This window comes from Macrosteles quadrilineatus, unplaced genomic scaffold (assembly GCF_028750875.1).
Source record: "Macrosteles quadrilineatus isolate MER2022 unplaced genomic scaffold, UCM_ALF_1.0 Scaffold_6__1_contigs__length_79288215, whole genome shotgun sequence".
NCBI lineage: Eukaryota > Metazoa > Arthropoda > Insecta > Hemiptera > Cicadellidae > Macrosteles > Macrosteles quadrilineatus.
The window spans coordinates 31,260,534-31,276,852 of NW_026542599.1; the positions used below are offsets into that span (position 1 = coordinate 31,260,534).

The window sequence follows — 16,319 nt, forward strand, 5'->3', positions numbered from 1 at the left end:
CAAGGACATCAAGTACCAAAATTATCTGTCAGAGGAACCACCAGGGGAGGACTGGATTCAATGCACCTCATGGAGTACATGACGCTTGTTGAAATTATGAGGATGGGAGCAAATTCACTTGTGATTACTGATACAAAGAACTAATTTTCACTAAGAACGTGCTAAGCTCAACTTTTTATGTAGCATTTAAGTAGATGAGTGTTTGTACTAATAAAATTGGTTTCAGTAGGTCTTGTGTGCTTTTTTAAACAATGTGCTTCCTTTTGCCCCATTACGTGCGTACTCTTGCCCCCCCCCCCCACCACGGTGACAAGAGTTCGTAAATGTAACTTTTCGTATCATTATTATTTGTTTAAATGATACAATAATGATAACAAAAAAAATGTATTTTGGTTATCAACTAACATACAATTGTTTACTATTAGTATTGTTTCAATTGTTAATCATTTGACCTATTGTTTGGGGGGTTTAACATTAAGTGCGCACTCTTGCCACAAGCTCATATACTTAGGTTTTGTACTAGAGGGAGGGTAATAAAGTGTTTAATTTGATTTAAATTTTAATAGCTTAGTATGAAATAAACAAATTTAGCAGATTCAATCAAACTATACCTAAAAAAACCACAACAGTTTCTTCATTCTCAAATAAGAAAGTTAATTATATCCACAGTTTTTTAGGAAAACCCATTCCTAAACATTGTTTGAAATTAACTAGTTCTAAAAAAACACAGTTAATAAAATCGATATACAGGGATTAAAACGGTTCTTTTAACAGTTCTTTTCGGGCCTCAAGGATGTTAAATAGATCGTTTATTATGATCTACAAAAATATAAAATATATACAACAAAGCTATCAGTAAATTATTCCTTAACCAAACTCTTCAAAGAAAAAACACTGCAAGGTATTCCAGGAGATTAAAAGCTTTTATCATTATAGTTGCTTTTTGATAGGTTACGCTGTTGCTTCTTAACATTCGCTTTTGATTTGTTGGCAAGTCGAACGATTCGTTGAGGAATGGGAACAGGCTGTATAGTATAATTCAGATCACTACTCATATTGAAATTACGACAGTTTTCTTCGTGTGGCGTACGTTTCAGCTTGCCTTTTTCTTCCACAAGAGAGTTTAGGTTTAGACCTATTGTGACTGGATTTATGGTGTAACTGTTTGCGTTGCTCAGATTAAATGTTTCACAGTATTTGTCCAATGTCCGCATCAGTTCCTCACTTAAGGTTTGAGTAAACAGTTTAGGAGTTGTCATCGAAGTGTTCTCAGTGGACACTGTTGTGGCCTCTGTCGTGTCATTCATTATTGTTGAATTCAATGTGAGAATTTCCACCATTACCTCCATAGTCGTTGTGGTTACCTCGTTAGGAATCGTAACGTTGGATTCAGTAGTTGCAGTAACTTCTGGAACAGTTGTGTTCATTTCTGTACTAACAGTCGTCGCTTCTGTGACGTTTGGTGTAGTTTTCGGAGATTCCGAAGTTGTTTCCTCACTCGAGGTAGGCTCTACACTAATAGTTCTCACTTCAACCGTTTTCATCTCCTGGTTGGCCTGTAATACTCTCGGGGATGGCAAAGCTTTCATCTCCAAAGGTTCTTCACTGACAGCCTCGAATTTTCTTATAGTGTCGTTGCAAGATCCGTTTCCAGGAACTAACATGAAGTAATTTTGCACCGTAACGTTATTGTTGTACAGTAAATTTATGGGACCATTGCAATACTTTGAAATCGGGTTGGTCATGTTGAGACATCCCAAGTCGTTGGGTAGCGGAAGATTACGCATTCCTGTAGCTTCGTCTGAACGTTTCAACGGTTGAGAGTGATGCAGATTCGTCCACTCTCTGGATTGATCTTTGATCACGTTTATGTATGGTTCTCTGTCTATTGGCCATCTTGACTCTTTAATCTCCTCATCTCTTCCAACTTTGTCTTGAAAGGCAAAATTCCCGTTTTCCTAGAAAAGTATGAACAAAATAAATAACTTAAGTTAAAAATTATTAAAATAAGCATAACCAGACAGTAAATGCGTTTGGTGGAAAGTATATCCACACTGCATCCATAGCACTAGGCAAAAGCATTAAGTATATGTGTAAAATAATTTACTAACGTTACGAAGTTTTTTTAGTAACTTTATCTTAACTTTAAATTCTATATTCCTTTATGCCTGATGATTGCCACCAATGATTTGATCATATTCTGCTATACATTTAGTATTGGAATCGTCACACCTTAAACGCTCTGAAAACATAACCTGATAAATGAAAGGATGATTATTTTTGTGATCCTGTATTGCTAGAAATCGGGAAAATTGCAGAAGAGAATAGGTGCCTTAAATGGTTTATCATCAAATAAACATTACTTTGAATGTTTACTTGTAGGAATGTATGATTTTTCTGCTGCATTATTAGATAGTTGGTCGATTTTAATATTAAAAAATGACGTAGCTACTTAAACAAATTAATGTAGGTAAGAATTAAATTTTAAGAGGAAATGAGTAGGTTTTTCAAGTTAATTTAAATTTAAAAAGTGACTATAAAATGTTAGGGTTAAAATGATACCTGTCTCCATGAGTGTATTATACAGGGTGTCCCGGAACTCTCTACCAATATGTTAGGGCATTGCTCCTGGGTAAGAAACATACCGAAATATCATATTTAAATTGTCCGAAAATCCTTAGTTACTCACACAGCCGCCATTTTGTTTTTTTCAGTTATTAATTTTTTTCTAAAGAATGGTTAAACATACGAAATGGAAACTTTGCACAAACTTTTATGACAACTAGACAAAGCTACCAAAAAATTATGACGGTTTTTCAAATTCATTAAACAAAATGGCGGCCGTTAACAATTTTGTTTCTTAAATAACTCGAAACCCGTTGATTTGACAAAAGTTTTAAACGGCCGCCATTTTGTTTAATGAATTTGAAAAATCCTCATAATATTGGTAGCTTTGTCTAGTTGTCATACAAGTTTGTGAAAAGTTTCCATTTCGTATAATTAACCATTCTTTAGAAAAAAATTAATAACTGAAAAAAACAAAATGGTGGCTGTGCGAGTAACTAAGGACTTCCGGACAATTTAAATATGATATTTATTTATGTTTCTTACCAAGGAGCAATGCCCTAAAATATTGGTAGAGAGTTCCGGGACACCCTGTATTAGAGTGCATTTTATACAATATACATATATATTAGATGTTGATAATTAGGATGAATTACTAAAAAAATGTCATGAATTTTCGTATCTTTTCAATATAAAAAACTCCACATCAATAATACTAATAAAGTAAACTTACTTATACAATAGAAATGTAAATGCGCTTTAAAATCTAGCGAATTAATACTTATTTACTTTTATTTGATAAGTACAAAAACAAACAAATTCTGCAACGTATAGGAACATCAATTAATTTCCTTTCTTATCTTATATACATTTATATAATAAACTTACAATGCTTCCATAATGATTTATTGGCCTGCACACTACTTGTCGGATTCCAACAAAATACTGAAAGACGAAATATAACAGTGCGATCAATTTAATTTTAGTTTTAAACATGGCGAATAAATTTGTTTTCATTTTGAGTAAAATTTTAGTTTCCATGGGTACACTTTGTTTCTTGAGTGAAAAAATAAGCTCACGGTTTTTTACACGTTTACAAGAATTGAGTCACATGGGAATTTCCCCAAGATTTTATGTATCAGCTCAATGTCGATCATGATTGCACGACTCGATTGATCCAACCCATCGTAAATCCTGATTCATCAAATGAATTTAAGTTTAGTTTAATACGTGCGTTAACTATAGGCTTCCGGAATAGCAGTAAATCTACCATGAAAACAGCTCAAGTATGGCGTGCACAAAACAATTCTTTTGCCTTTATTTTACAAAGCATAAATTCAAAATTCACTCAGTTCACTCAGTTATAACATTTAATCAGAAGAAATAACTTTAAAATCAATTTCAATTTTAGGTGGTCTGACTCTTGTCTTTAAATGCGTTGGAAGTTTGTTACCGACAGTGAGATTGCAAGGAGTTCTTAAAATGTCTTAATGGTTATTGGCTATATTGAACTTGCTGATGTTTTGTTTTAGAAAAGACAAAGTCTTGGGAGTATAATAGGAAGGAGTATCTGACAACTGTTTGGCGTTTGAAAAACCAATTTATTGATCCTGTCGTCTTTTAAAGAGGGTATAGCTTGCAAACAGAATAGAAGGACCACTTATTTTCCCATCCCTATAATGGGCAAGGCATAGGCATGACGTGTAATTAAGACTGTAATAGTTGAAAAGTATAACAACAGATTTCGTTGAATTTGCAAGGTGCGGATGGAAAATATTCCTGAAATATGATTTTTTATTACGTGGCCAATATCGTAGGATTTTAACTTGTCAAAACAATCCAATTCGTTTTGTGGAACTGATTGAGAGGACTGATACTCATAGATAAAAGACTTGGGGGAATCAATCAGAGATGTGAGCTGTTTTTAGAGGAATTGGAAGAAAGCAGGTTCCTGTCAAACCCCTGTTCTAAGCTGTTAATTCCCTTCTAGCCTCTGCAAATGTTAATTGTTCTATCTAGAGACTCCAAACAGTAGGTCTAATCAACGAGAAGAACGTGTCCGATTCGATTTCCAAATGGGGATCGTTGGCAAAAATAAAGTAGGGCCAAGAATGGAACCCTTAGGGACACCGCACGATTTACGTCTTTCGAATGAGTTGTATTGACACAGAAATAAACTTAATATATTACTATTAAATTTGGTTTGGTATAGGTAATGTAGGTGTTTTTATTAGGTTTACCTATCTTATTTATGTAATACGCAAAGTCGTCTTATAATTACACAATTATGAAATAAGCTTAGATTTAATTATGCTTTTGAGTGACATTCTTCAGGTGTTTTATTATTATATTTATCTAATTTTGAAATTTGTTCTGGGAGATACGGATAGTCGGCAGTAACTATTTGCTCATCCAACAGATAGGGGTATATTATGAGTGCTAAAAAGATTACGTAGTCTGTTAATAATACATATAAACCTCTAGTAGTCTGTTATACTTTTATAGTAATTTTTATTAATTTTATAAGATAATTGTTTGGCTTTGAGTTCGGAAAATCATTAATGAAAATAAAGCATATGGTTACCTCGTAGGCCATTTTCCTTTTAATTCAACTTATAAACCCCAATAATCTTTTAACCAAATTATGTTACGGAAAAGTAGTTAAAAGATATATGTTTATTTAAGCATCATCCTTATGATAATTGGTAATATTTAAATGAAAATTGCACTCAGAAGGTTGTTAGTAAAATAACATTTAACGGTCAAAACAAGAACTGTAACAAACGGTAGGTAACGTCCCTATAACAGTGTGTTTCTACTTTGCCCCTAATTGAGTTTCTTGTTAAACGGCTTAACACACTATGAACTGGACTACTGGTGTATTGAAGTTAAAGAATGAAAATGTATGACAAGGCTTGGATAAGAAAATCTTTAAACATGAATAACGATCTCTGCAAAACGCAATCTTAAAAAATATTTGAAGAACTACTTTGATTTTGTAACTTATCATAAAGCTCAAACCTTTAATGTAATGAAATATAAATAAGTGAATATTGGTTTAGCTGCATATTTTTACCTAATAGTGTTTTCACATATCATATAGAAAATGACCTTAAATATAAACTTAAAAAATTTAGATTTTTTGTAACTAATGGAAAATATATGTTTCATTCAATACATAGCACATTATAACCTTTAGAGTATAAAACACAATAAATAGCTAATTTAATTATTAAATCAATAAAATGCTAAAGCTAAATTAATTAAAGGGACTTTTTAATATACTTCAGATTAAAAGTATAAATATGAATAGCTTGAAAATCTAATACAGAGTAATGAATAGGTATCCAAATTAAACTATTGTGAATAATACAACCCGCAGTCTAAGGCTTAAAAAAAAAAAAAAAAAATCTGAAAGAGAATAATAACCTTGTAAAAGGCTAAAGGTTGATTGGTCACTATAAAAACACAAGCATAAAACACATTTCATAAAGGAACCTCAGTTATCAGTTATCAGTAATCTCTCTCTATGTGTATCAGTTTGTGATTGAAGTAAATCCACTAAATAAGTCCGTCCAGTTCGCAAAGGCTTAAAGGTGGGTTGTAATTAATTCTCCTTTTCATTCTTTAATTTATTATTTTAATTGAAACAACCAATTAATTGTTGTAACATTGAATTTAGCCAACAAGCCCCGTTCTACCAAGGAAAGCTTTGATTGTTAAAAATAAATTTGTGTTTGGGTCCCTTCGTACGTATTTGTATTACATTTTAAATAATGTATTTAAATCAGCCTATTTCTTCGGGGCGATGGCTACGTCGAAATGTTAACAAAGTAAATGTTTCTGAGTCCAAAATCTATTTAGAAGACCCACAATGCATTTTTAACATTTAAACTCTCACTTTTGTATTGCTGTTTAAGTTATTTTTATAATTCAGGGTACAAATTACACATTACTTAAGGTTATATTACTTTAAGTATAGAAAATGAGCGGTTTTCATCATATGAAATGAATTTTAATGTTAGGTTAATCATCGGTTACTTTAGAAAGAATGTCGCAAATGGGTTGTTAATTATTACTTCAGAAAAACTGTCGCAAATATAACCTTTTTGGTAGGTGCAATGATTATAAGCTAACTTGATATGATATTTGGATAGTTCAAAATAGTTACAAAACGTTTTTATACTAAACTACAAATTTACAGCTACGTTGAAATAAAGTTTTTAAATTACCTACCGTTAAAGTACATTTAATAAATTGACAGTCGAATTGGACTATAAAAAATTAATAGGTCCACAGTGTGGGTTCGGAATGGTTGTATCAGGTAAAATAGCAACAAGGTTTAGCGTACGTCTTGTATACAAGACCATACGATATAGCCAAGAACTTCTTGGTTTAAGCGGATCTGGGGATAAGGGACCACTTTAGGTTTCCATTGTTTGTTTACGAGATTTTGTGGAAAGCATAATATATTCGACTTTTCTTAGTCTGGTTTTTGTTACATTCAGAAAAATTAAGATCTTGTCGATCAATTAAATTTTTAAATAAATAAACTACTATTTACTTTTTACAGGGGTGTTTGGCTCCCACTGAAATAAGCAGACGTTGAAACTATTAGAATTCATGAACAACAATTGAATTATCAATTGAAAAATTGAATTACACGAAGTTTGTCGGTTGAACTCCTCCGCCATTTCTTAACCGATTTTATCCATTGACGTGTCATTGGAAAGAGCGTGTCGCGTAGATTTGCAAACTGACTTTACATTTTTGAAAAAGTCCCTTGGGCTCTGCTCCAGGGGCTATGAAAGTTCCCATTTTATCCTTATGAAGAACATAATGTTTACATTTTGATCAGCTGTATAATTTAATTGCTGTTATTTATTTTTCAATTCAACAAAACGCATTGGGTACATTCACTAATTTTGTTGAAATTAAATATGTACTACTTTAATTTATAATGTAAAAAATCTAGAAAGCCTGGGCAATTTAAAATATATTCTACCTCTTATATAATGAAGAACACCTACAATATGAAGATTCCCTCAAACAATGAACCAGGATGTTAGCCGAGGTGTTATTATTTTGTAGGAAACACGGACTTAACTTTATGATGAAAAATATTTACAAGAAATTTTGATTATATGGAACATACCTTACCGTAATCTATGATTTGAGACTTTTAAACTCATCGGAAATTATGACTTTTATTCGTTTTTAAATAAGTTGTTTGTTTTAAAATAACTACTTTACTTCTTTGCAATTCCTCGATTTCGAGCAACATGTACACTAGTTACAATTAGTATGGTAAATTACTTTTAGTAATTACTTGAATGTATAAACTGCAAACAAAATCTCTTAGCATTTTAATTTTCCAAAACACTATTTCTTTCTATATTTTAAATTAAATTGAAATTTGCTTGCACAAGAAACAATTTCAAAAGGATAATCACCGGATTGAGTCCACTCCATAATTTAATTTAAATTTTTACTTCAATTTTACAAGTATAAAAGAACTATCAGTTGAAATTACTCCTTTGATAAATTACTTTGAGTATCATTCTCAAAGGTACACACTTGAAATAGTTGCCAAATTCTCCTCGATAACAAGCCAAAGTGTTAAGTACTTGACTTGTTTAAGGGTACTCAAAGCTTTACTGTGGTTTGACAACAATGCTAATCCGTAAATGAAGTAGCTTAACAATAATTTAGTTACATTTACTTCTTTTTGAATTTTAAATCATACCTGTTTACCAATCATTATCAAAAGGCTTGGACAAAAGTAGTATATAATTTTAACAGAAATAATCAGCGCCCCTCCAAATATCATCTCGATTAACTGAAATCAACAGTTACTAAAACTAAACTATCAATCGTCATAAATACAAATGTTTGTCAAATAAATTACAACTGTGTCATAAAACTTTTTTATGATAATGAACAAAGCTAACTTAACGTAGTACACAGTTAGGTGGAACGAAAATCTCACTTTGGATTTTATAAAACTATTTAAATAAACACGTTCACTTTAGATCATGTTTTTGGAATTGGTGTTTATCAATGATTTTTTTACGTAAGTGGAATATACGTAAAATTCAAGGAAAATGATTTTTCGACCAAACGTACTGCGATCGTTTCCTCTTCGATGTTTTTACCGTTTTACAAATGTTAATTGGAGGCCGAAAGCTACGTGTTGCTGTCTTATGATACTGTCATCGACATTTGGGAGCCGAGCAGGTTGTTACATCCCTAGGGTCGATAATCAGCTGTATGATTACTTTCATGAAACATAAATGCATATTAAATACACAATCAGCATCCATAGCATTGCAATAGACTTGTTTTATTGCCAACGCTGCCTAGCAACCATTTATTATTATTTTTGCTGATTCCTCAAAATATTTTTTTACATAAACTTAAAAGTTTTACTTGTGTTGACCGTTAGTATGCATTATAATTCTGGTGAATAGTGATATAGTATGGGGGTATAGTGGGGTGAAAAAATCGTTCGTACCACGGACCGAAATGGTTTTGCAGCTCTCGAACGTTTTAAGTTATCGACTTCGTCTTGGACTTAAAAACTATTTCGAACTGGCAAAACCAAATTTTCGGCACTAGGTATCAAATATACTATTACGTAACATTAAATCTTGTAAATCCTTGTTGATTGTATCAATACTCAATTTATAGAGGGTTGCGCCTCATAGATTCATACAAGTCACTCTCTGTATGAGTTGAGAACCATTCAATAGACTCAGAGCTTTAACAACATGAGACGGTTTCATGGCAACTAGGAAGTAACCACATCAGCTTTATCGATGATTCAACCACAGTTGATTAAAAGAAACGCATGCAGGAAACATATTGTATTTTGTAAGCAAAACTCAATTATTGTGAGGATTACGACACTCGTGGTTAAGTTAAAAAGTGGGAAAAAGTTTTTAATGATTTCAAGTCAAGTAGAAGATAATGGCGAGTGGCTATTGTTAAAATAATAATTTATTCATCAATTCGGTCACCAGAGAATATAACAGTGAAATATGTGAAAATGATTCATTGGTTGGTTTTGGACTTTTAGATTAGATACATTGTAATTTCGGTTTGAAATTTTGTAAACATCATTTGGATAGTATTTTACAAAGTATTAATTGTTTTGAAAACATGGATGTGAATGTATTATGGACATACAAATTGCAAGCTATTTTACTATCGATTTCCATAACGAGGATTGTATATCAGACCCTTATAATATAAGTAAAACCGATAAGGCATATTATTTGTTATAAAGAAATTAAAATCTATATATTTTCCCCATTTTTTGGATAATTGTGAGGTCAAACCATAAAAAAACAAGCTCATGTCTTATATATATATACGCCTATCAATTTTGAGTTTGTGAAATTTTTACGTCGATAATTACACCTTAAGTTCGATTCACTGGTTTCGAGAAGTTATAAACATAAAAGGTATATGCGATTTTAAGCATTTATATATTTAATACCTGGAACGTTTACAGTTGAGAAAAACAGATTATTATACGAGCAATAATAGACTAATTACTTGTTACACATAATCAACGTAATTATCGTATAACTAACAAAAACGGGTATAAAAACGTGTAAAGTGGACTAAAAATTAATTTTTGAATTCATAATGGCTTCTGACTTAAGTTATGTAAACATTTTGTAAAAGTTAATCAGAGCTTATATTGAAGTCAAAGTGAGGCCATTTACATACATATTAGCTTTCAGTTTGAGGCCATATATTAAACCACATGAGCCAGACAGACAGAACCAGTCAAATATTTTAAAATTATCCATTGGTTGGTTTTGGACAGTTATATTAGATGCATTGCAACTTCACTTTGAAATTTTGTAAACATTATTTGGTTAGTAATTGTCTAAGGTTTTTTCGAATGAGTGTTTAATAATTTTTAATTACGTAACTAACATTTATGATTAGTATTCAATAACTTTGTTCAATAACATGCACCTTTTTACACTGACACTACTTATTTTCTTTTTTCAAAAGATGTTCTTTGAGTACGCAAAAGAAGTAGTTTTATTGTTTGCAGGCTAACGCAACATAAATAAAAAATTGTATTACTATGCAACTTCCACTACCTACTACATTTTATAAAATTTTCACCGATGAAAAAAAGTTAAAATACCAAGAAATTTTTAAAACTTCTTGAATTTAATGTTTGAATACGAACAAAGTATTTTTTTCAAAGTGCAAGTCGTCAGGTGATTAGTTAGATATAAGTGAGAAATTAGTAACCTCTCTTCGGTTGTAAAAGAATATTATTCAATCGTATAATTACAGTGAATATAGTTGTTTTTATCAACTCTTAAAATCTGTAATACAAATTCCTGTACTGTGTTTTAAATATAACTCTTATTTGTATAGTTAATGAAACATTCAAATATGATATTATAGTGTATTGGTATGATTGTTGACATTTCTAGTTTAGTTCTTTAAAGTCAGTCAAAATTTACGAAAACAATTTTCCAAAGACTATGTTCCAAATACTATATCTTTTACAAATGAAAATCTTAAAGCAAAATAATCAAATTGAGTGAGATGAAGTGACCTACTATAGATTAAATATACTTTTAAATACACGATATGACATGCAAATAACATTGGCTTTCTTTCCTAAAGAGCATCAAAATAACTTTTGTTGCAGATAAAACCTATACAATCCATTTAAGTCCACTGAAGAATGTTGCTTAGCCTTTAGAGGAGCAGAGTTTGTATCCTAAGTTAAGCTCTAACTTTGTGCTGATATTCCCCATAGGCATAAACTTTATTAGTCTCCTCAATGGAGTAAGTTTTAAACCACATCAGAGGAGTAAAAACTTGGTTGTTCATAAAACGAACTTTCATTGTTTCGTGTATTTCACATTAGTTTTGTTGTATTTCAATTAACACGTTTTACAGTACAAACTATCCACTCTTTCAACATCTCGAAAACGATAATATTTTAAGAAATAATTGGTTGTCACGCAAACTGAAAAAAATATGCATTTGAAAAGAAACATTTAACTAGCTAGAGTCTATGGTATCAACAGTTTTACGATGAGACTTGTCTTTTAATGTACATATGACATATTGTGCACAACTGTCAAACGAGATTTGAAATAAAATACATTATATATATATATATATGTTTTAGTAACATTCACGATCTATTCTTATATAGAAAATGTGATGGATCCTATATGTGTATTGGATTTTGAAAAGTCCTTATAATCTTTAAAACTATGTATAGCTATGTATAACTAATGTATAACTGTGTAGTTATACATGTATAACCTATTTTATTTAAATTGAATTACCTTGTTAATGTTATATCAGAAATGTATAAAGGCAGAACAGTATTCAAATGTTCTTCGTATGCATACTAAGTGTTCACATAGGAAGTTTGCGAAAAGCATGAATCTAGAACGCATGATAAAGTTAACTTCATCTCAGGAAAGTATATACTCCCCACCCTTACTGATATTTTTCACGTCTTTCGGTTTTTGTGCACTGTTTATGTTTTCATTGTAAAAAATATAACATAAAAATGTATTTTATCCTGCAGCTTTAAACAAATGTACAAGTTAAATACTTTCCAACCACCCATGAAATGTGTAAGAGTTGTAATTTATATCAAAATGTAAAAAAATCCAAGCATCTATCTATTACTTTCCATTAGCTGACGAAAAAGATTTTAATTTTAATTTGATCTTTTAACACATTAACTAAGTTAATACGATCAATTGTGGTAGTTAAACATAAATGGTATAATTATATTTGTGACTTTATCACTTAAAACGAAGCAATACTAAAACATAATATATTTATAACCCTAACTTCATCATTCCAGTATTTCATTTAACATGTTAAACTCAATGCTATGTAAATTTTTACTTTACTGGTAGCTTCCACTAAATGTTTTTCTGAATGAATGATCATATTAGTTCATGTAACTATATGATTATGTCCAAACTTTACAAGATTTTATCGATACATTTCAAAATTTTAAAAGATTTTATATACAAATACATAACACCGAGGGATCATTGTATTTGATTATTCTTTGCCCTTTAAAAAATATTTTGTAAAATAATCTTGGCATATATCAGTAAATATTATAACATAGATTTCTTGATATCAAATATAAAGCGTGTATTAAAACAACGTACCACTACAGTAGATATAACGAAGACATTTAATACATGTGAGGTAATTAATTGATTATAACGATCTTTGATATGTATATGTATTATGACAATCATAACTGGCAAATGGTTAACAGGGGGTTGAATGTAAGAACTTTTAACTGATTGCCATGAAAATGAACTTTGAGGAAAACAAAACCACTTTCAATGATTGGTAGTACTCTCGTGGGTAAGCTACTAAGCTTTGTCAGTTGGTTAGAATTGGTTAGGTGCTAATACACGTTCTTTTATTGTAGTTATTGTTCAGTATTTGTGGTTAGTTGCTAGTAATAATTACCAGATTGAATTGGTTGTATAGCCATGTTCACAGTATAAATAGTTAGTGCTACACATAATCAATATAAAAAAAATCAATTTAAATCGTTTGCATATAGAAATTCTCTAAATAAATGTGTAGTTTTAAACTTTTAATCAAGAACTATTCATCGAAATATTCATGCCAATAACACTATTAGTAATTTTTTTTGTGATTTTTTGGCCAGTATACTATCGATCTCATTAATAACAAATACTTGAGGGAATCGTCTTGAAGAATCTTGTTTAATTTCCTTCTTGTCAAGTGCAACAAGTTTTTTAAATAAGGAAATTGGTTGCCAACTTCAAAAATCACATTTTATCACTTACTTGGCACATCATCACTTCTCTCTTGACTATCCATGAGTTTTGTTTGTGTTTATAATGTCAACCATATTTTTATTATTATTTTTGCACCTTTTTACAATAAATATACACATATTTTTGATTGATTTATTTACAAGAAAGCTGTTTATATTTCAATTGCATGTTCCCTTCATTTTGACACTAGTCTGTTTCAACCACTTACTATCCACATAATATATTTTGCAAAGTACATTCTTGAAATTTCTTTAATTTATGTCAGAATGCTAGTACAGTATAATAGTTAATACAGTATATTTTAATTTAAACTGATCTCTTGTTTTGTTTAAACCAATTAAGGTAGAATAACTATTATACTACGGAAAATCGCAGAGTAAAATGTTTAGAGTATAGTGATTTGACTATGAAAGTATCAATAAAAAATAAGTAGTGTTCAAAAAAGTGTTATGTGTAATCAGTGAGCATAGTTACACTTATCAAAACGAGAGATAAAAAATTGCAGGCAAAGTGTATAAAGTAAAATGTTAACAAATAATGGTATCGAAAAGAGTTTCTAGTAAACATCCTAGTTCTTTTATATAACAACTATAGTTAAACTTATAAATTTCATCATTTTTTGTTACGTAACTAATCTCAAAACCGTAGAAAGATTATCCTCAGCTGTTGATGAGCTTTTACTGAGTACCTTTCATAAATTTTAATCCGTAACAAATACTGATTCAATAAACCTCAAACGATTACTTTTTATATAGCTTTCAAACTGAGATGAAATCAAAGCCTTGCCAATAGTCGATTGATATACTAGTTTTAGTTCTTTGTGTATAGGTTTGACTCAACTGAGTGATTTCGGATTAATCGCGTCTGTGGTTTAAAACCTCATCTGGTCCAGTCTAGCTTGTGGTTATTAAGTGACGTCATCCTTTGTCTGGTATCTATTTAATCGAGTTTGAATTAATTAAAATCCACGATTTAGCCCCTGCGCTGTGAAAGTTCTAAAAAAGGTTTTAACTTTTTCAACCGTTTTAATCGAAGTATGCAAGATAAAGGAGAACCGATTTGCTTATCTTCATCTTGCATGTGGCTGATATTTTTTAAATTCAATTGAATGTAAATTTATAGGCCTACTCTCAGATCAAAACAAGCAAGGAAAATAGTTATTTGTGTAACTAGTGCGCGAAGTAGCACTCTTCTGCACTTAAGAGAAGGCGAGTGTGGAAAGTTTCTAGGGTGCAACAAAGACACTTTGCGCTCGTTAGTATTTTTTGTCAAAAGTTACATATGTAGTTCGTGTTATGTGTTTTAACTGGGACTACGCGGCTGCAGCTGAGTCATATGTCTAATAGTGGCAACGTTAACAGCTGTAGCCCAAGTTACTTAGCTGTTCGCAAAGGTAAAGGGTATATTTCATCTTTGTAATATTTAAATGGTGAGACGAACCTATCAACATGTTCATTCAGTAAGATATTTCAATAAATAAAAGATAAAGACAACCCGGTTTTAATTTTTATACTACTAATAAGTATATTAATATTACATTTATTTAAGTAGTAAATAAACAAAACTGAGCAAACTGACAATTCTGTTTTATAAATAATGGAGGTTGGTGGCCATCAAGATGTATGGAGTAAAAGAATACTTCTTTTGCTCCATACATCTTGGGTGGCCATTGCATTTACCGTTCCAAATAGGCTATGGGCCCGTGCGTGGAACGTATCATTGACTATATATACCTATACCTGTAGGTATATAGTCAATGAACGTATCCAGCAAAGCAAGGGGTGAGCCGTACTGATAACATGTTTGTGGCAGTGACCAGAATCCGAATCCACGATATCGCTGCCTTGGGCCCGACGTTCGTGACACTACCCACTGAGCCACCAAGTCACCCATATTATTATACATTTTTTTTTTGTGAAGATAAATGTTCGGATATGAGTTTATTTTCATAATTTTAGGATGCTCAGTTGTGTTTGATTTACTACTTTATTATATCAACAGCCCTATTTCCTGAACACAAAAATCGAAATACATTTATTAAATATATTTTAAACGACACCTTTCTCTCTGTAAAATATAAAGTAGTATGCCAGCATATTTTAACACAGTGTGTATATCTGAGAATTTATGATCAGTTGGTGTCATGAAGCTGCATATAAGGTTCGCAGATACCGCATTAGTCTATATTTAGTTTTAGGTTGGAATATACATATTATATCGCTTATTATTTATCTTATACGTGCATGAAAAAGTACAATATTTACTTAAATTAATAGTTGGATAACAAATTGCCTCAGTTACAGAACGAATTACAAACAATGATTTATGCAACAAGTTTGACTGTTATATTTAATAGTCATTAATATTTTTTCTATAACCACTGGTGTATAAATAATACTGCATCTAAATTGCAACAAATATTAAAACAATTATGTCTGCATACATCAATAATATGTATCTTTTTTAAATTAAGTTACTATAATATCACCAAAAACTCCCTAGTAAATATCAGTAATTAGCTTTGCAGTAATTGTTATTTTGTTAATTACAAATATACACCACATATAATGGATAAATATTCCAAAACTGCATGTAGTAAGGTACGATGTGCATGCTTGTATTTCTAAATATCAGGCGATGTTCTATGTAAACCCTTGATATCATCTCCACGTAGTTTGACGTAACTATGGTCAAAGAGTTAGTTGTGACACAAACTTTAAAGTTTTTTGTAAAATCTTTTGTTAGGGCACTAGCGAAGATTTGTATTTCGTTAAAAGATTCCAATCATTAAGACCTGGACCTATAAAACATGTTTGATATATTATAAAAGCCTTCTAAAGAAATTACATTATCAGTCAATAGTTAAGGGGGGCGAAAGTTAACTAGCTCTTGCATTGTAATAGATTATTT

General features: G+C 30.9%; 1 protein-coding gene across 1 annotated transcript; it reads right to left on the minus strand.

Moving 5' to 3' along the window:
* Positions 1–753: 753 nt before the first annotated feature.
* LOC128997123 (uncharacterized) lies at positions 754–3,579 on the minus strand. The gene is made up of 2 exons (XM_054422704.1): positions 3,454–3,579; positions 754–1,958 (listed from the first exon to the last, which is right to left on the minus strand). The coding sequence occupies exons 1-2, from the start codon at positions 3,559–3,561 to the stop codon at positions 915–917; spliced, it is 1,152 nt and encodes a 383-aa protein (XP_054278679.1). The 5' UTR covers positions 3,562–3,579; the 3' UTR covers positions 754–914.
* Positions 3,580–16,319: the final 12,740 nt, after the last annotated feature.